The sequence below is a fragment of the Cydia pomonella genome, chromosome 5 (genome assembly GCF_033807575.1).
Source record: "Cydia pomonella isolate Wapato2018A chromosome 5, ilCydPomo1, whole genome shotgun sequence".
Taxonomy (NCBI): domain Eukaryota; kingdom Metazoa; phylum Arthropoda; class Insecta; order Lepidoptera; family Tortricidae; genus Cydia; species Cydia pomonella.
Window position 1 is genome coordinate 8,425,397 of NC_084707.1, and position 22,918 is coordinate 8,448,314.

General features: G+C 37.7%; 2 protein-coding genes across 3 annotated transcripts in view; one reads left to right on the forward strand and one right to left on the reverse strand.

Moving 5' to 3' along the window:
• Nucleotides 1–22,918, reverse strand: part of LOC133517654 (LIM domain transcription factor LMO4) — a 270,497-nt gene that overhangs the window by 17,993 nt on the left and 229,586 nt on the right. The gene's annotated exons all lie outside the window — the stretch shown is intronic.
• On the forward strand, nucleotides 12,292–13,332 carry LOC133518219 (uncharacterized). Its single transcript, XM_061851849.1, has one exon. It carries the CDS (start codon nucleotides 12,292–12,294, stop codon nucleotides 13,330–13,332), a length of 1,041 nt encoding a protein of 346 aa, XP_061707833.1.

A 22,918-nucleotide genomic window follows, 5' to 3' on the forward strand; every position in this document is an offset into this window, starting at 1 on the left:
TAGTGACCAATAACAAACATAATAAGAACTTCAATGGTGAAAAATAAAAGAAAATATCGCAGAGGAATATTTTATTCAAGATTCAAAAGCTTCTAATTACAAAATGAACTGTCAAACTTGTCCTACAGGGTACTTCGTAACTAAAGTGGGATACTTATTTAATTTACTGTGTATGCTGTTTACAATTTTTCAATTGACCTTTGTAAAACACAGCAGTGTTCAGTGGATACAAAACTTAATTCTCCCTAAGCATAGGATTAAGTGAATCGATAAGTCCTGCGTCTACCGGCTAAATTAGTCCAATTTATTTTTACAGCACGACAGTGCCGGCACCGTTTCGCCGCTGCACTAAAACGGAAAAACCGGTAATTTCGGGTGCAACAAGCACAGTTAAAACTATGTTTTAAAACTAATTCCGGGCCCGCGTCGATAACCCCCGAGCATTTACAATGTTTTTCGTCGGTCGTATTTTTTGGCTCGTTTTTACGGGTGGGGAATATGAAAAGTTTTGAGAGGTTTCGCGGAGGCGTAAAGGCGGTTTACGATGCGTCTTCAACTCGAATACACCACACATTTGCGCATCCTGCCGCATAACACGTGCAAACCTGACCATGAAATTTTATAAACGCCACTTCAAACTAACAACGCCCGCCAAATTGTGTAGTAAACTCTTTTTTTAACAAAACACTATTTTGGGGGTGAGGATTAAAACAAGAATCTTTTTCCCGGAACAAAGCAATTCACTCGGACAGCTGCAAAAACTTTCCCAGTCCCAGGATAACAATGAGACGTTCTTATAAATTCCCGATTAAATTTTGGATACGAGCGGCAGTGAACACAAATTCCTAGAGTCGGTCCAATAAAGGACGCCGTGCAGCCGCGTTAGGAGGCCATAAACGAACGTATTATCCATGTAAGGCGGAATAGCCGTTGCACAATTAATTGTTTCATTTTGGGAAACAATTCCCGCTCCTCATTCAATTAAGAGCGGCGACTGTGGGGTGGGGGTGCGGGCAGCGGGGCGCCGCCCCCCGCTTATGAGACGGACGTATTAATAGCGCTGCAATATTGTTATATGTTCCCGTATCGTATCCTGCTCGTACGTACCGCCTCGAATACGATATTGTTTGTTAGAGAATTCGATTTGTGTCGATCATAAATCTTGCGCCGTATGTTGAGTTTGGAGTTGATTGAATTCGCGAACGTGTCGTGCCGACCTAAGCTTTCTTAGGCTTTTAAATGAATTCCTAAATGAATAATATATGGAAGCGCGCTCATGCGATCGCTCAGGTGCCGAAGCGAGACTCAATTAGCAAAAACACATAGAATTAAGAGAGACAAACATGTCGGGACACATGATGAGGCGCCCTCCTCAATCCGAATTTTATATTGCGCCATTCATTATTCATTGTGTTTGTCAAGAAAATTACTGTGGGCCTTTTAATATAACTTCCCGTTACAAACGGAGCTACAAATTGAAGTTTGAGAACTCGGGCCTTAACCTTGGCGATTAGAAGGTGCGTGTCGGCTTGGACAAATTTAATTTGGTGCTACATTAATGCGGATCATTGGACGAATTAAGGGCATGGATTAAATTGAGTTGTACCCATTAATTATAAGAACATGTCGCGTGGACAAGACAAGGTTGGACATTTAAGAGTCACGTTACGGTTTATAATCGTATTTAAGAGTAGTCGTTTGTTATTAACGTTTAATTTATTTAGGTTCACCAATAGACAATACTCGATCATCTTCCTCACGTTGTTTCGACATTTTGCCACGGCTCATGTGAGCCTGGGGTCAGCTTGGCACTAATCCCAAGAATCGGCGTAGGCACTAGTTTTTACGAAAGCGACTGCCATCTGACCTTCCAACCCAGAGGATAAACTAGGCCTTATTGGGATTAGCCCGGTTTCCTCACGATGTTTTCCTTCACTGAAAAGCGTATCACTGGTAAATATCAAATGATATTTCGTACATAAGTTCCAAAAAACTCATTGGTAACTACGAGCTGGGGTTTGAACCCGCGACCTCTAGATTACAAAACACACGCTCTTACCGCTACGATACATCAGACAATAACATTATGAAAAATTAATCTGTATCTTACGTAATATTAAAGGGAGATGTTTGTCCAATTAACGTTAATCATAGCTTATTCCAATACCTATCTTAGGTCAGGTTAATGTCATTGTTATTCCAACATACTTATTTAATGTAGTTTCATATTCGGAAACTCCTACTTACTAACAGAAACGTAAATATTTTCCTCCAGAGATATTAGTAACAAGTTTTGAGTTGAGATACGATTCCGCCAGTCGTCTGAAGGAAATTTCATGCAATCGGCGATAAAATTGGCATTTGTTTTATGGCTAAATGTATTGCTATTCCGTTCCGCATCACCGTATTGCCATTGGAATAGCAATACAATCATATTCTTATAGAAATAATTGTTACTTTTTTATTAGTAACTTATTCCGCGTTCTTGGTGACAGCTCTACACTTATTGGAGTAGATAGTAGGAACACACTTTTTTGAAGCGTCCCTCGGTCCTAATACTATTTAAAAAAATTACCTCCAATGAGATTTAAATCATTATTAAATGGAACAGTTTCTTTTGTTTTGTTTCATTCTATTTTAAAACGAAACAGACTTAACTCTATTTTCTAATACCTTTGACCAAATTTGACGCTAGAGGATAATAGTAGTAAGTACGAGTACCTACGTACTGAACGATCACGACAACTGCAGTGAACCCGACAGCCTCATCCGACAGCGTCAACTGTAAGTATGTTGCAAAGTTAAAGTCTTACTCTGTATTTAATTTAAAAGAGCGCGTGGCGAGGCTTTCAAATCAGCGGTGCTCTAGAGCAATCTGTTAGATTGGTTCATTACTACCTCCATTAGTCGAGTAATGAGTCGCGATGCATTCCGAGGCGGTGCAGGGCAGACGAACGCTCCGAACGCCACGTACCGCTTTCATTACCCTCTATTATCATTTTACGACTACTTAGTTACTACTTAAGGATTTAATGGCTTGTGGCTAATTAACTTGCACATAAATCATGACTGTTCTAACTCTCGTTATTGTTTAGTGCGATAATGTATCAATATTATGAATTCAAAGCGAGAAAACAGCTTTAATTAACATGTTTATGCATAATCGTATTTCTTTCGTATATACCCCTTTTACCGTCAGCATAAGCCGCTACATGAAAGAGCAGTGAGGAAAATTTGCATTAAGTAAGACTAATGACGCTCAGCTACTGATGCAACGTGCAACGCGGGTAGTTATATAGCCGAAATTTGCGACTTCACGTGAGAAGAAAAAATATTTATACAGAAGTTAGCATTTTGGACAAATCTAATCGGTTGTACAAGCCACTTGTTATGACAATTTTTAAATCCAGTGAGTGTGTCTTAAAGAGTAATCACAAAATATAAGCATTACTCATATACATCAATACACCAATCGGTAAATACTGGACAAATCGCCCTCTTCAGATCGATATAACGAAAGATTTTGACTTCTGAAATACTGAGCCTGCTTAACATTGAAGAGCACAAACAACCGCGAACGCAGAGAGGTGCCGAATTCCAACCGTCCGTGTGCACCGCCAGACGCGGCGTTTAAGGCTGAAATTAGCCGCAGCCAGTAGTCCCGCGTATCCAGGTCGGTCTGTCCATTACCCTAATTGTGGCGTCTACGACCCTTTGTTGTCAACGCGCGTGTGTCAACTTTGTGCACTTTCAGATTAATTAGCCACTACCTTATTCTGAGTGTGGGCTTTGGATGTAAGTTGGACGGCTAAAGTAGCTGTGTCGTTGCATAGCTGGTTGTTTTCAGCTATTACATGCCGTGTGTCTAGGATTACTCATATTTCTCTATATGCAGTGAAATGGGAATGAGCTCCTGCGTTTTACATAAAATATTTTTTTGTTATTTAGTAGGTACCTACTGTACCTAGCAGATGAAGAATAATCGTGACTAAATATTTCTTAAGTCTAATGTTATTCAATGATATTACGAGTATGCATCTGTAGGTATAGGTGTGTGAGAGTATCTGACTAAATGTCTGTGTTTAATATTATTGTTGTCTAGAATATAATTACTTTGGTTAATAATCATTAGTTTTGGAATGACAATGCATATAAAAAAATTTACCTAATAAGATACACCCTCGAGTTAAATCGCTACTTGATGTTAATTAGCAACTTATCATAAACATTAATTACCGCACCTCAACCCTCACCTCAAAATTATTTCCTCTAACAAGATTCAGAACAAAAGTCGGCAACAAAACAAACAAAAACGCTTCTTTTGTGCAGCATGCAGCAAGAGTTGTGATTTGAAATACGCCCTAATGAGAAACCTTAACTTGGTCTCATTCGCGTCGCGTTACAAAGGTGAGGGCCAGACGGTACTAATTAACTGGTAAACTTCCCCCTCCCCGTTCTCCTCCCCTCCCTAATTAATGTGCCCGCGGGAACCTCGGACCGCCCCGCTACTTGACGCACGTGAATTGAGCGCATTCAATTAAATGTTTGGTCAATCAAATCAAGGATGGCTTTGGCTTAGCGAATGCGACGTGTGGAGACGCTTCGATTATTTATGTGTGCGCGATGTGGAGTTAGTCAGGAACGCTAGCAGCGTTGGTAAGTACAATTACAATAGTATAATAGGGTTTAGGGTAATTATAAAAATGATACTACTGCTTAATATATATTTAAAAAAAACTTCTAATTACGCGTCACAGGCAATTTTGTATGCCAAAAGGTCGTAGTACAAGTACTACAACTAAATGAATCACTGCCCCAAAATAAAGAGATACATCATTAACAACACACGATCGACGCTATTATTTAAGAGTATTCTAATTTAAATATAAGAGAGATTCCAATAGCTCCAATGAAATGAAAACTATGAGTAAAAATAACTTGTGAAACTCGTTAAATATTCTAAAATCCAACGTTAATCTATCGCTTTCTATATAATGTTTCAGCAACGAAAATCGTTCCTGAAAGTAGTGAATCTATATATAGCTAAATTGAGAACTTTCGTAGTTCTCTTAAATATCGATAGTGATACACGACAATCCTTTTAGTAAGCGCTAAAAACTATGGCAGGCGAAGTCAATGGCGATGGCGGGCCGCACGCACCTGGTTCGTCGCACCCGCTCCCGCCCCCGCTATAGCGTGCACTACAGCGTACGCGCCCGCGGCTGCTGAAGACCGATGCCGCACTAAATGTATTGTCGTGTTCCGCTTCTCGTGTGGCCGAAACTAAACCCCAACTACTTAATTGAAAACCTTAATAGCGATCCAAATACACGGTAACCCTTTCGATCGGATATTGGAAGGTGTGACACGGAACTCATTAATTTGTCTAATTGTATTAGAGAAAGGGATATATTCACACGTATTCATTAAGGTTATATTCAGCAAAAATATGAGAGTTACCAAAGGAAATAACCTAAATGAGAAAGTCTATTTGTAATTTATATGTAGATTTTCCTCGAAAATAAGGTTGAATTAATTCAAATTGCTGTTAGTAATAAACGTCAGTGCTTGCGACACAGAATCTTCTGGGAGCCCGAAGAATACGCCAAAATGTCCCAAGTTTCTTCAAGCAATCAAGGCTTTAATACCGTAGTGAAGTTTCAAGCTGGGAAATTATAGGGCACGGGACGGTGGGGGGTGCGGACGTCCGCGGCGTGTCATCTCCTAACATCAAAAATGCATTTAAATTCCGCGCAATAAAAAACAGCGGCGAGAAGTTTCGCTGCGGCCCGGGGATTGAAGACGCCTGCCGCTGCCGCGACACACTCGCGATGTAAGAAAAGTGTTTCGTAAAAACACTGCATTAAAACTGGAAATAGTTAACGGAAATGCGGAAGTCTTGGAAGATTCCTGATAATATTGATTAAATATTGGTTATGAAGTTCTATGTTCGAAGGTAGGTACGGGGCATACTTTTGTACATGTGCACAGTAATTTTTTTTATAATTTTCCAACTTCAAACTGTAAAATAATTTAAAATTGTAATCTTTTAAAGACAATGCGATGACAATACTTGTCCATGTAATGAATAAATTATATTTTACATGCTGGCTGCATGTTATTTTTCTTATTACATTGCTTAAATTGTCAACAAGTTTTTACTGTACAATGAAAAGACGAAACTAAGTAAATATTATACATTTTTAAAATAAAAGTAAAATTAAAAATTGCATAAGTAATTAATTTTTACTTTTAGTTACCAACCGTATACGCATAAGTGCTTATTTTCAGCTAGTTAAAACATTTCCATATCGAAAAACAAGTCTCCGTCTCCGAATGCGGCACAGTGCTACAATCTCCGTAGAAGGAAAACTGTTGGGCCGTCGCGGGCCCGTGGCGCCCTCGTCGCGGGCCCGTTTCCCCCGGAGACGTGATAATTAGCCCGCCCACTGACAAGTAATTGGTAGATCCGATAATATTGTCCGGGAATCGCGTTTAACTGCTTACAGAGAATTAGCCCAAATGGTTACATTTGAATTATGTGGTTGGATTGGGATGTAGAAAGGGAGATGGGTATTTTTATCTCATTGCTAAGCTGAACTCGTAGCACTATGACGTTGCCTGTAGCACGCGTTTGCCCTTTGTAGAGCCGACAACGTGGCGATACGAGTATCATTGTTTTAAATAAGATACTACTATAATACTTGGTAACTCGTTTTTGTTGCCGTGTAAAGATAAACCAATATAACTATGATGGTCTCCTGATTTTCGTTTAAAATGAGTTTCTATCCAACAAGTACGTAGTAAAATTACGGTTATCTTAATTGTCTTATCTATAAGAGACAGAACTGTGACTGTAACAGGCCGCGAGTGGAGTAGATTTTCGTCAATTTAAAGTTACAATTGGTGCCGTGACCAGGATGTCATTTTGCAATAGTTTGTCCAATTTATCAGTGCAGAGAGTCGTTCGGAAATAATCGTAATCGAAGCGAGTACTGCGAACAATACGGGCCGATGGCGGCCTCTAATTGGCCCTTACCTGGAGCGCACTCGAGAATGATAAAGCCCCCATTAGCCGCCCTATTATTTACCTACTCGTCATTAGCGTAGACTTCATTAGGATAACGAGATAACGGAGCCGGCTCGAGTAGGGAGCCCGTGCAGTATTTTTGGTGTTTTTGAACGAATTTCAAGGAGTACCGTTAAGATTCTTGTTAAGTGGCCGAGGAGAAAGAATGAGCTAATTTATTTCACCCGGGAATTGAGCTCGAACAACTGATTTGATTTTTAAGAAATGAACGAAATGTAATATCTCAGCGATTCTAGGAACAAAGTGCTAATAGACAGTAGACCACCGCGGTATTGTAGTAGCTCATGTGTTATTAAGATCGGTATCGGGGGTTGGAAAAATTGTTGCAGCGAGCTCTCGGTCCAACAAAAAACATACCGAATTTATTGTTAATTATAAAACTCCGGCGTCGAACATTAACTCGAGATGCGCTGCGCGATAGCCGCTCGCCTATTTATTTATTATTTAGATATCGGCCGGCGCGGTCACGACGCCAGTATTGTTCGTTATAATGGCATTAATGACCCCGGTTTAAAGTTGAAGTGTTAATTTGATTTAAAATTATGCCCGCGATTATAATCTTGCCCAACTTTAGCCCTAAAGCTTTAATTACGGCGATCCCGATGGAGCGCATGATACGGTTTGCACGTCCATATAATACATATTACAGACTAATAAAGCCGGGCCACATCGGTTACTAAACTCCGCTGCAATGCAGTTTAATGCACGCCGTATAAAAGTTGAAGATTTAAATTTTTATGAACACTATTTACGTCTTTTAGCGACAAATTATGCAAACGATCCGACTATGCATTATTATAAATACAACGTTGTAATTTTGTTGACTGCCTGTGTGCTAATATTTTATTTTAAAGTCAAACAAGTCGGTACGAGTGAATATTTTACCCATTAAAATGATAAAGGTATAAATAAGCAACAGGTATTATTTCGATCGCTTTACTGACCGCAAAATACAGGGTACTGAAGGCAGGTGGTGCAAAAAAAATCGCAAAGTGCTGGCCAACGACTGGCACAGAAACGTGGACTGATAGATGGTTTTATTAAGTGCTGTGTCTGCAGCCATGCCAATTCATATAAAAAAAAAGTCTAGGCAACCGAGCAAGCTGGGGCGAGACAAATGTAATGTACCATATAATCAAAATTGTTCCTTGTTAGTCATTATACATTTACTAATGCGTGAAAACCGAAAGGAAATTCTAAACATAATCATTAGAACGAATGGTTTCTGAAAATTACGTATACAATATGAACTAAGTTATTGCAATACAATTTACCTAGAGGATACGCAAAAGAATTCTGTGAACTATCAAATTAGAGTAAATAATAGGTACTAAATCACTATAGCTTTGACAGTACATATGGTGCTACTTTATAGCACTAGTGCGAAAATTAGTATATTACGTTACTGTGTCGAACATTTAAAGGGCCATATGTACTGTAAAACGTTGTACAATACATGTGCGAATAGGTAATTCGCAACTCGTGTCGATTTAAAACACTCCCTTCGGTCGTGTTTTAATTTATCGCAACTCGTTTCGAATTTCCTTATTTTCGCACGTGTATCGTAATGTACTATTGGAAGCAATAATCATCATAAACATTACACATACTAGGTTTTGTTAACTATCCACCGGTTTACAGTTGTATAATATAAATGTTTTTATCACACTTGCTCGTAAACGGTGTTATTATATGCCAGCATACAGAGATGAAATGAGCTATATTATGCCCATGGGCATATTTTTTAATTATGTCACTAATTCATACGAACAGAGTAGATATAAATAAGTTTTACTTTTAAAACATGACATTTGTAATTTAATATTTATGTGTTTAAAAATATTTAACTTGATTAATTTAATAGCCGTTAAAAATATTTTTTACATAATTTTCAATCGTGGCTGAATGCTGGATTGATAGATGTGCCTTCGATCCTTAACCTGTCAAAAATGACAATATGGCGAACAAATGTTTGAAATGTCGCCGTATTTAACAATAATTTCACTTAAAATTGAGTTTTCTACTGTGATGTGATGACAAATATTGTGAGTACCACGGGCGGTACAAGACTTACGAACTCGTGTTAATTAAGCCCTGGCCTTCAGCTTCAGGCTTAATTAACACTTGTTCATAATTTCTTGTTTACCGCCCTTAATACACAATGTACTATTATGTTTATGCCTAGGTTCCTTACTCGTACCTAGTACTTGCTTTATTGCTCGATTTACCGTATGAATAGTTTATATTAAGAGCATCCGTGTTTTGATATTAACTGACGATTGTCCATTTTGCGCAGTATACTAAGTCTATACAAGGATATTATCTAAACTTCTATTGTTTGTTTTTTTTCTGACTAAAATTATAGTACTGTTATTTAAAAAAAAACCGTGACTAGTTACTTACACACAGTTTCAATCTATGATGGGTAGATCTATCATAGACAATCCATTTTTATCCAGAATTTTAAAGCTACACATCACACCTTTCATAATCCGATACTCATTTTCCAATATATCGTGTAACTTGCGTATACACAGCGCATCTGTCATATGTATTGTGCAAAAGAAGGCGCGGGTAGCGGGGCGCAGTGCCAAACTCTAGGCTTCGCTACAAGGGTTTCAACTTATCAATTACAGCGTTCCGTACTTACCGCGCGGAAAGGGCAAATTGATTTAATGTAACCAGCCGGAGTGCTTTGACGAATATTATTAATGTCTTTTTGCACCCTCTTTGTGGAGGCGCTAACGCTTTGTTCTTTTTGCGCGGTTTTGTATAACATCGAATCATACTTATCTAAAGCGTAGCAGTGCTGATTGTGTTTCCATGTCTGTTTAGGAGTAAATAAGGAATACCCGCGAAGCGACTTTTCCTAAAAAGGGTAAGGAAAAGCAATGATTGTACGAGTAGCTTGGTCGTCTTGAGTAGGTACTTTAATTAACCTAATCATTATTTAGTTAAGTATAGCTATTATTTGTTGGACTAAACACACCAGATGATTGTTCACTCATTGGATAACTGTTACTTATTTTAGCATTTAATATTGTCATAAAAATTAAATTTCGCGAATTGCATTTCGATTTTAAACGTCCTATTTACGTGCCGTATGTAATATATTGTGACACGGATGGAATATAATTCAGTTTAATCGTAAATTGTGCCATTACGCGCATACCTAAACACGTGTCGCTGCAATTTCGCCGCACTGCCATCTGATATGCGATTTATTTACATGAACAATTAACGTTTTGATTTACGAGAGTAACGTTTTACGGCCTTCCTGGTGTGTGCGCGATGGGGCGCAGGACAAGTTCGCGCAGTACGTTCACGGGGTACTTCCACATTTTTTTTCTCCAAATACGAACTTTTAAAAGGTTTTATTGTTATGTGGAATAAACGGGAATAACCTTAGTACATTGATTTTGCTTCGTATTTGAAAGTAAGAATCAAATCAAAATCTAACACAATGTTGATAACAAAAACTGATTTGTTATTATATGTAATACCTGCGTAAAGTTACCTACTGTTATATATCAAACATATAAAAAATATTGTAAGTAGCCAACTTAACTTTGTTATTGTACTACTTGCATGTCACCGATACAAGGTTATTGCTTAAGAGGAAAAGGAACGAAGTCACGTAAATATTTTCCAACATTTTCCATAATGTCAATATTCAGGCAGGAAAATAAGGACAACGTTTTTATGGACAAGCGGCAATCCATTTTCGTCTTAACTGTACGAGTATATATTTGAAAAAAAAAAAACATTTAGTCAGTAGTTACATAAACATTACCAAATACAATTAAAAGTAACCAAGACAAAAAAAAAAAACATTATGGGTAACTTTTTTTAAGCGTTCTGTTTTTTTTTTTTATGGTTTAAATAATCTATTAATATAAATTGAAGTTAAGATACTGAGCTAGTCAAACCGCGGCCCGCAGTCCGGGACGTATATAAATACATCGCTACAAGTCTCTCATTAGAGCGCCATAAGTCCTCATTAGCGGGCGGGCTAATTAATGTGACGGGCCCGACGCATAACTCACTCACACTCACATCACTACCAACAGTACTCTCTACTTCTTCAATCGTTTAAATTGTGACAGTATGGTAATGTAATGTCAGTAGTTTGATCCTGACGTTTAGACTGCTTTCTTTCTTCATGAACATAATCAGATCAGGCAAGCGTATTTTATTTTTATTTTATATAATCAGATCAGACAAGCGTGACGCATAAATCATTGGCGTTTGCTTTCGCTCTACTTCTACAAATTTTTATATATTAATGTCACTGTGCACTGTTAAATTGTACTGACTCTCGCTGCTGTGAGGTGAGCCACCGGCATTACATAGATCTGTTATATAAAGACATTATTAAAACATTAATTAATGCATCGGAGGCGGGCTTCGCCAATAGCAGGAGGAGAAAGTACTATGTAACGGGTTGGAATAAGTATGTAAGGGATGCACATAGGCAGGCAAGGATTGGGTTTCATGAGTGGATGCGGTTTGGAAAACCTTCTAATGGACCAATATACGCGCATATGCGTGAGACCAGGAAAGTGTTTAAAGCGAAGCTCAAATGGTGCCAAAATAATCAACAGCAAATTAAAATGGACATACTTGCATCGCATCATTCGGGTAAGAACTTTAAACAATTCTGGAAGGAAACAAATCGTATGAACCCCAGGCCGAGTGTGCCTGTGAGCGTCGAAGGTCTGTGCTCACCCGTGGAAATTGCTAATTTATTTAAGGACAATTTTAAAGTAACATCGCCATTAGGTAGGTCTGTGAATCGGCCCAAGGCTGAGCCCGTCATGTCAACTGTGCGTTTTACTGAGTACGATGTACAGGAGGCGATTAAAAGTATGAAGAGGGGTAAGTCGCCGGGTCATGATGGGCTCAGCATTGAGCACTTGCAAAATGCTGGCATTCATCTGCCACGAGTACTCACAATATTATTTAACTTATGTATTAATCATTCCTATCTACCATCAGACCTGATGAGAACAATTGTGGTACCAGTCATTAAAAATAAAACAGGTGATGTGTCGGATGTGAAAAATTATAGACCAATATCATTGGCAACCGTTGTGGCAAAAGTGCTGGACAGATTGTTTGACAGACACTTAGCTAAACATATTAAACTGAATGACGCACAGTTTGGGTTTAGGCCCGGACTTTCCACAGAGTCGGCTATTATGTGTCTGAAAAGCACTGTCCAGTACTATACTAGTAGGGATACACCAGTTAGCGCCTGCTTCTTAGACTTATCGAAAGCCTTCGATCTGGTCTCGTATGATATACTTTGGCAAAAGCTGACCAATGAGACCAGTGTCCCCGAGGACTTGATTGAGATCCTGAAGTTTTGGTACGGGAACCAGATTAACTCGGTCAGGTGGGCGGGCGTTCACTCGGGTGAATACCGTCTGGAATGTGGAGTAAGGCAGGGTGGTCTGTCCTCTCCTAGGTTGTTTAACCTATATGTGAACCAGCTTATGGATGAGCTCAACAATGCCTATGTCGGATGCTCCGTGGATGGAAAATCCATAAATAACATCAGTTATGCTGATGATATGGTGTTGTTGAGCCCATCCATGAGTGCACTTCAAGAGTTGCTGGATATTTGTGACAGGTACTCGGTAAGACATGGGCTAAGGTACAATGGGAAAAAGAGTGAGGTACTTGTTTTCAAAGCAGGAAGAAAATTCTACAAAACAGTACCTCCTGTGACCTTGGGCGGGGAACCACTCAGGGTCACTAAAACTTTCAAATACCTTGGTCACTGGGTCACCGAGGGCCTAAAAGATGACCTCGACATAGAGAGGGAGCGTAGAGCGTTGGCCGTCCGCGGAAATATGCTGGCGCGCAGGTTTGCCAGGTGTAACAAAGACGTGAAAAAGACGCTTTTTAAAGCTTTTTGCCAATCGTTTTACACCTGCAGCCTGTGGGCTAGCTATACTCAGCGAGCGTACAATGCTCTACGAATACAATATAACAACGTTTTCAGGATGCTGATGGGGCTGCCACGGCACTGTAGTGCGTCGAGAATGTTCGCGGAGGCGCACACGGATGACTTTTTTGCAATTATACGCAACAGATCGGCGTCACTTATGCAGAGACTGTGTGGCAGTACCAATAGCATCCTGAAAACGTTGGCAGGTAAGATAGATGCACCACTGCTCATGCACTGGAATGGACTGCATGTGGCAGCCACAGATGCTGAGAAGTGGTGCATCTAGATTGCCTAGTTATATTTATTTTTGATATTAATTTTTTTGTACTTGTAGATATGTTATTATTATTTTATATGTCACTAACCTTAATTAATTTTAAGATTTGTTGTAAATACTAACAATTATGGATCTATTGTGGATTCGAAATAAATAAATAATTGAAATTGAATTGAATGTCAGTAGTTTGATTTTGCAGTTTTGGCTGTCTTTTTTCCATGAGCTTAATGTGAGACAAGGCTAACGCATAACTGATTGGTGTTTGCCTACGTAAGTCTTCACTAGCAGCACTTTCTACTTCTTCAATCGTTGAAATTGTGACGTTTTAACTGTTTTTTTTCATGAGCTTAATGTCAGATTAGCCTGACGCATAACTCCTTGGCGTTTTTCCTTCGTAACTCATCACACTCTCTCCTTTTTTCAATCGTTAAAATTGTGAACCTAAATAGTGAAGTTAAGAAAATGTCAGTTGTTTTATTGGCATAACTGTTAAATTGGTATTTTCCTCATTGTCTAATTAATGTGACAGGCCCGACGCATAATTCACCTGCAGACTTCCGTCCCCACTAAGTTTAATTATTGAATTCCAGAATTTTCGTCCTCATAGATCATTTTGTTCTGCGACATGCCCTGCCCACTGTCAGAATGTCAAACATGTAAGCTAACTACCACTGCTTCTTATTTTAGAATGGCGACCACGTGCCGGAAAATGTTGTTAATCTTCTACAAGAAGGATCGTTATTTGGTAAAGATTACAAGAGTTGCGCTATATAACGGCGACAAGGAAGCAAATTTTGTAGTAGTAGTAGCGATCATTGGAAGTGGAATATTTCCAGCTATGGATAATAGTGTAGTTAGAGATAATTAACGGAATAATATTTCCACTAATGTAGTTATTTTCACAGGTATGTAACAGTACTTATTTATGGTAAACGTATCCGTAATATGTTTTCAACCTGTTTGCCTCTTAACACATTCACTGCCGGGAACCCACCTGGTGGGCGCTCGTGAACTTTGTTCAGATACCGGACAACCCGCCCAGCGGGTTGTTTTGTACGCAGCTATCGACCACCGGTTTCTGGGGTAGTGCGCCGTTTTTTGTCTGGCAGTGAATGTGTTAATGCACATTCAGTAAGCAACTACACAAGTTACACAACCCTAATTAATCAGATCTAATACTAAAGGGTTGTTTTGGTACCGGGCAAAGCTACTTCGGGTTATATGTATTATTATTAATAGAGTAGTAATATATTTTTATTACTTTCCAGTTAATCTAGTATGATTAACGTTTTACTACCTTTCGATTCCACCCTATCCTCCTGATGAAGATCATAAATTCTAAAATGTCCATTTGATTTCATCTCGGCAACCATTTAATGAGGTTGACGTAAAATGGTCAAAAGCAACTAACTTAATGCCAGAGGAAATGAAACTCCAGTGTCCGATATTAGATTGTGACTGCAATTCTTACAAAGAAGCACTGAATCAAACAATACCCTTTTGATAGAGTTGATTGGTTGATTACTTAAATTCCAGTGCAACCCCCCAATATTTTCCATTACACACACATACGTACATGCGAGGGAGATCATAAAGGAGTGCACCGGAACAGGATCGTACGACAATATCCTAATTCACTCGCGCGAATGTAATCCATTAGTGCTCCTCCTCCTCTTTAGGGGAAGGGGGGTCGTAACCGTCTGTCATTCATAAAGCTCCATATTATTTATATTGGCACATGTTTCATATGACTAATGGACGAAAAACGACATCTTCTTAATGCAGTTCGGGACATCAATGGATATATATTATGTATCTATGGGACTTCGCTTCTGCCTCAGGTGGGGAGGTGGAAAGTTTTTTCCGGGTAGATTTAGATAATACGAATTGTGCATTGAAGAATATTAATGCATTGCTGTAAAGTTTTTGTGAATCACATAAGTTTCAATGATTAATGGATCGAATAGAACAGAAATGTATTCTCACAATTGATTATGTCAATCATATCGACAGATTAAAACATAGACATTAAATACGCATTAAAGTAATGTAAACAACTTGAATTCATAATAAAGCACTCAAAAATGGAATCGTTCTGAAGTAAATGTAAGCAACTCGTTCATTACATTAGGCTGCCAGATCTACGTGAAACGTACGTATTCCTAAGTAACGAAGCAATAAGTAAGTACATGTTTAAATTTTCATTCATTTAATGTTTGCTCTCCAAAGCTTTAATACACTTACATACGTAGATAACGAAGGGTCATTATACGTTTTTAGAAAAATTAAAGAAAGTAATCAGTGGAATTACGTCGGCTACTAAAATATGTATGCGTCATAAAAGAGCAGAAGCACCATAATCAGTACATTGACTTTATTTTTATTTATTTATTCGATAAAAATGAGGTAGCACGGTCGCATTTTTATCGCCTGTCACCATGCCTGTCACGTTCTAACAAGTATGTAAGTGCGATAGTGACAGGCATAGTGACAAGTGATAAAAATGTAACCATGCTGCCACCGCAGGATTTGTTAATTAAACTTGAACAAGTTCTCAGATTCTATTCATTAAACTTTTAGTTGAATTCTTCTTTTACTTAAGATTTTAATGGTGCAATTATAAGGCTCCACGCTAATGCTTGGTTGATAGAAAACTAAACTAGAGGGCTAAATTGTTGATACATAATTCTCTGAAAATGCAATTAGTCTATGAGACAAATCAGGTGCAAAGATCTTTGATATTTCCGACGATGTACTTATTGAGATGGCGTATGATACCTTGTACTAAACTGTTTATATATAAAATGACAGTTGAAATGGCATTCATTGGCCTATCGTCATATTTTAGTATCAGAACTTAGTTTCAATCCCTCTAGGAAGTGAAGGTACTGCTTACGATCATTTTATTGCGATAAAAGTATGCGCCGACGTCTGTCGGGATAAATATTCATTATGACGGATCGCCTAACGTTTTAGCGGGATTAAACGTTATTATCGCGACCGCTCTTAGTCAGATCAATCGCTTGCTCATCTATTTGTAGGCTTGGGGACCGACATAGATCCTGCTCATTACTTTTTATTGATGTCTTTCCATCGTTGAAAACATTATTAAAGGTCGACTTAAGTTAATTAAGTTATATTGGTTAATACAAATTAAGACAGAAAATCGTTGATGTAATAAGTCAAGATAATTATGAAAACATCTTATTCCTTACACGTGTAGTCTAAGGACGGTATGATGTGTAAAAAAAGTGTGTAAAACAACAATTATGATTCAAAACATCTGCTGAAATGTGTACGATAAAATTGTTTAATCATAACGTATACCTCCTCCTCTCCCTCCAACTTCATATTATTGTGTTTTGAATAGGTATCTGGTATGTACATTTTTATACCGGGTGTGGCCTGTAACAGGAGCAATAAATTAAACTGTAGGCTGTAACATTGTTCAGCAACTTTTAAAAATAACGTGTGTTTTGATTTTTAGTACACTTTAAAGTTTGTTCTAAGACTCAATGTATTGCGGTTATTGCGAAATTTTGTTATGTTTAACACGTGCACAAGCAACGTCAATTACAATGATGTTAGCGTATGTACATTAAAGAAAATATTTAATTGGTATGAAAAATAGGGTTTCTAAAAGATTCGAAATTTTGAAAAGTTGTTAAGAGGGAAGAATAGCATTGCGATACTAACGAAATAACGGTACTTTTTCTATGAAATTCCATTTCAGGAGAAAACGTTTTCACTAACTAAATCTTACCAAATCACTTTGATTTTGATGTCGATCGCATCAGCATAAAATATTCTAGGTTTGTATGTTTCGCTTTTTTTTTGCAAATTTTGAAAACAAAAGGAAAACCTTAAACCTAGTTTTTCACTGTGTCAATAACATACTAAAAATCATGGAGAATGGAAAATATTAAGAAATGGAAAAACGTTTTCTATTTGTATGGACGATCAAGTGGTACTTCCGTCAAAAGTTTTATCGTTTGAGGAGTACAATATATGTTTTAATTATTTGCTCGTGTTTAAATTTGCTTAATTACTTACTTATTTCAATAACAACTGTTAATGTGATCCTTCGATACATTTAAGAGTGTCTTTATATTAATAATTCCATTAAAAGCTATTTAGATTAATCGTAAATGTTTATGGTTATCCTGTTGCTTGAGGAAAACGTGTTTTTAATTAATGAAACACATTTTCGTATAATTAACTTAATTGGACGGCTTAATTTGATCACGTTTTTTTAAACGGATATTATTTGTTTTGGATTCCGTAACTAAGTAATAAAAACTCTTAAGGAGAGGTCGTGGTGTCTGTTTGTATATTTTTATCTTACTGTAGATAGATATACTTACACAGGTTTCCAGAGTTAGGAAGAGTTTGAAAAAAAGTATTAATAAGTAAAAATATGATTGAGAAGGGACGGCTAACACATATTTTGGCCTAATTTAAAATGCTGAACTTGGAAATGACAAGGTTCACGTGTAACACTTCCATTAGCGTATGTAATCTTCGCGAAGACGTCTCGGTCAATACAATATGTATGAGCGCTGTAAACAGCGGCAGCTTCATCCGGCTGAGAGCCCTCATTCGCCACTAATTAATTACCCAACTCGGTTTCAATTAAATTAACTCGATACCGGGGCATCGACACGATGAATCGATGCCAGCTATTCGATTAAGATCGTTAGTAGCGATCAATTTTACTCGTTAACGATCAATAAAGTTATTAAAGCCCTCATACGCAAAAGGGTGAACTTTCTCAAGGATTGCTATGATCAAATTTGAACTGTAGCTTCTTTCAGTAAGGTCTAGATTGCAACTGAAAAAATATGTAGATATGGGTGCATCTGTGACCCAGTTTGCCGCCTTTTAGGGTTTTAAGCGAATTAAAGCAACCATTAACGTGTCAAAGTACACTTAGTTTTGAAGCAACAACTAATTAACCCTTACTAAAAGACATGTTTATACATACCGTCACAAATAATTAACATGAAACTATGGAAAAGGGATGTCGTAGATAATAAGAACGGCAATGCGGCGAAACAGTTAATTAAAATGGAGTATAATGAAATGGCAAAAATGTTACATAAATAATTATGATTTGACCTTTCAAACGACCAAATAATTTTAACGGAATTTGTTTTTAACTAGTGTTTAAACACAAGTTGGGACCATGCTCGTAAAAAGTAAATAATAATAAATAAATAAATGCATGAATTATTGAGTAATAAAAGTAAATTGGTTTGTTTACTTTGGCGTTTTTTCCAAATATTAAAGTATTTTATCTCTTAAAGTATATAAAGCCCCAATGTTTATGTATGAAATGGCAGAAATGCTTTTACATACTTTTACCTAGCTTCACATTGTAATAATTTTAAATTAGGGGCCGAGATGTAAATTATTCCCACATGTGAATTTTATGCATAGAGTTTAATTAATTTAGTTGATTCGAATTCTGTAAACTACATTCAGAATGAATTTGACAGGCGAGGTAAAAAAAATACCTACTCGTACATTTCGACGAAAACCTGAGTTTTCTGATCTGAACAGATCTGATCGACCGATTGTTTTTGTTCGCGCGCACAAAATATATTTTAATCTTTAAATATTTATGACTGATTATGCGTTTAATAATGTACGAATGTATGAAAACTTCCGACAGATGAAGAAAATACAAAAAGTAACGTGTTAATTGAAATCTCCGAGCTCCGCCGCTACAGGAAACATTAATGAAAATTCAGCATAATTAAAACTTTGTTCAATAAACATCTCCATTTTCAGTAATCACAAAAGTCAGAGGATTTCATCATTCGGGGGTTTTTAAATATTTTAACAGAGTACACTTTGGATATAATGAAGTCGGTCTTTAGTAATGATGTAAAACATATAGGTACATGTGTTTATCTATATATCATATATGTAAAAATATACGTCTCTAACTGTATTAGTTTAAAACTAAGGTTAATTTTCCCGACTCTCCCGAAATGGACCCGACCCGTTGTTAAGATTCTTGGCGAGGACCTTTGTCCAGCATTCGACACGTTATTGGTATGGTGTGGTAAATAGCTTTATATTCACAATTCCATACAATGCTTAGATCAAAAGAAAAATGGAAACGGTCACTGCTTTGGGCGAGACTTGAACTCGCGACTACGGTGTCGCGAGTTCAAGTCGCGACAGTGAGCTTCTCAATGTTTTCTTAATTTTCAAACATTATGGTATCGTTTGCAGACGTTTCTGCTTAACACAACAAGAATTGAATTGAATGTTGATGAAGCAATTTATAATACGTATTGTTACCTACTTTCCCCTGTCAACTCAATAGATGAACTCGTTGACTTATTAGTCCAATATTATTTCCCAATACAATAGACCTTTTTAGTGCCTGAACATCACTTGAGGCTAATTGTCCGCTTAGAACTAGTTGGGACATAGTTTAAAACAGCGCCCTTAGCGGAGAAGGGCGTTTTAATTACGGCGTTTAAGTAAAAGCGACGCTACGTCTAGTTGGCTGCATTACACAAATTCAGACCAAAAGCCTCCCACTTAGCTAATGAAACATGTTCGTGTATAGTGTTTTAAGCGACGTCGCTAGGACGGGTATTGTGAGCGGCGAGCGGATTCGGCGGACTCGGCAAATCCTCATTTACTTGCATTATTTTAATGGAGCTATTGTGGGAGATGTCCTTTGTCGCGCGCGGATGCTCCACCGGGCTGTGGGAAATGTGCCGGTGCATAAGTGCATCGGCGCTGCCCTAAATTGCGCGACCGAACGAGTCGCTCCAATTTGGGGGATTCCACGATCCTATCTGTCTAGGGTTGCCAGAATTTTGTTCAGTTATCAGGACCCGAAAATGGGAGTAATTACATATAATAAACAGGTGATAAGATAGCATCGAGAGAAACATGTCAAAAAGATTCAGTTCGACGTTAAAGGTTGTTTATTAATGTGAAATACGAGAAGACAAAGTCATCGACGTGTCAGGAATTTCGTTTAAGAATCAGGAACAACTACGGATCAAATAAAAACAATGATTTGTGTTATTTGGAAGTAGATACTATTAATATCCTTATATTAGGGGTTTTAAGTACAACAAACCATCTGACAACCCTATACTTATCTGCGTCTATTTGAGTATCACTGCCGAAGAAAATGAGGGCCATCGTACGGGTTATTGTTCCGGAAAAACAACGTATCCATTTAACTAATTAAGTAGGGCGAAGTCGTTTGGAGGTTGAGGCCACGTCCGCCGAGATATCCCTCGGACGTCTAATAACCTTCCCTAATAAGCTAAGAGGTTGTCTTACTCGTATAAAAATGCAATCGGCGGAGCCAAGGCGCGCCAACGTCTTTCAAACTTTTCAAATTTTCCACCAGCCCCACGGTATTAATTTTAAATTAGAGGCCGAGACGTAAATTGTTCCCACATGTGGTCGACTTGCGTTTCATTAAACTTTTCTGTCTCACGTTCGCGGAGATTACTTCTGCGTTCGACTAATTGCACGCCGCCATTACTAAAAAACTTTTGCTTTCTCATTAAGAAACCTTTCGATCCCACCCAGGCAGCACAGGTGAAAAATTAAGAAATACTGCTGTTTAGCCCATGGAATTGGTACATTTTACCTAACATCAAATGAGGTAGTAATGTTTTTTTAATATGTTGGTAGTGATGAAATGGTAATAACAAATCCAAGTTTTCGACCTCGAAAGCCCTTGGGATCATTATTAAGTACATGAAAATCCATTAAATTTTAGGATTTGATTTCAGTTTTTGTAAAAAAAATCCACTAAGAACTGGAGTTAAGACAATAGTCACTATGCACACTTTTAAGAAGATGATATTTGCAATTAATTGACTATAATTTAGTCTTAGTAAGCCAAATAGTTTCTAAGATACGGCTTTTCAAAGGTTTGCAAAATTTTGAAGTAACTGTAACTGCAAAAAAGGTTGTACCAGCACTTGTGGTTGCAGGAAAGCAGGACTCAAATGCTCAGCTGTTTGCAACTACAGCAATGGTCAATCCTGTGAGAATATACAGGAGCGGAGATGTGTGCTGACATTGAAAAACCATTCATTGATAATCCACCATCAAATGACAATTTCGACCGGTCTGATCAGGTTGACAAAGAAATGCTACCACACACGCTGGCCCCAAAAGGAGTGCTGTGGATTCAGAGCACAAGCCTGATTCATCAAAGATATACAAGAGATACGAGTTATAACAATTTCCCTCGCTGTACTGTATATTATACACACAATGATCCGAAGGGCTGTCGAGGTGGAAAACTTGGATTTGTCATTACTATTTTATCACTACCAATATATATATAAAATAGAACTACCTCATTTGATGTCAGGCAACACCTCTTTTTTGGTATGATTTCCATGTATTACTCGTAGTTACAAGCTTTTTATCAACTTGCAATGTACCTATATGTACGGGTCAAATCTTGCAAGTTAAATTGGAATTGCACTTCCTGGTTACCGATGAAGCTGAAATTTACATACATATGTAAGTACGGTGACAATGCAATATTATGGTACCATCGAGCTGATCTGATGATGGATACAGGAGGTGGCCATATGAACTTTGTGATGAAACAACGCAACCTAATTGTGTTTGGGGTTTTTAGAATTGGCTCGATGAGATTAGTTGCCTGTGGAAAGAAAAGTACAGTCAGCGATTAAAGCTTGTACCAAAAATAAAATTAATGCCAAAAATTTATTTTACAGTCGATCTTGGTATGTTTTTACTACTTATCGCTGTAGATAAGGCAGGACTAAGTCTGTCACTTAACATATAACATTTAAATTTGGAATGTCAACTTATACAAACACTGTCTATGTACCTATTGGGCCTTCTAACTTTTAAGCTCTAACTAGGTGGTACCTATAACGTAAACTATGAATATATTAGACGTTAAATTCTTGACATACTTTGTCTGGGGCGGATTACCTTGCAAGTAATTGCTTCAATATTATTTTAATGTCCTTAATTGGGAGTTGTTAATATGCCAATTAGAGTTGCGGAACGAATATGTATCAAGAAAATAATGAGCGTTATAGATTTAATCAAATACGGCTGCCAGTGTAATTGGCGTTACCGGATCCGGGTAGGGTACGTTTGGTGAGGATTATTAGATGGTAATAAATACTGCTTATTAATGATTTTTAACAGCGTAGATTAACACATGCGTTAGTCTAAGGCTTGAGTGGACGTTCGAGTTGAGCGTGCAGCGGAGCGGGGCGTGCGGCGTGCCTCTTAACAAAGAGGCAACAGAAGTGGTAATTTCTCCATACAAACGTAATCGACTGTTTCCTCCGTGGTTTTTGAAGCTAGAACAATGATTTTTTCAACTCAGATTATTATTAATAACTGTGTCGGACTGTTTTGCTTTTTTTGATATTTTTGTTTTTTAAGGCGCCAGTGCATTTCAAATATTCGCAAAAACGGCCTAATTTACTAAATTAAGAGAAGCATGGTATACAAAACTGTCATCAATTAGCCGAAAAAGCAAAACAGTCCAACACAGATAATTTCATTACCATTTAGATCTCAAAATTTCGTTACATTTGGGTAA

Coding starts and splice junctions, on each gene's coding strand:
- LOC133518219 (XM_061851849.1), top strand. CDS start 12,292: ATGTGTCTGAAAAGCACTGTCCAGTACTATACTAGTAGGGATACACCA.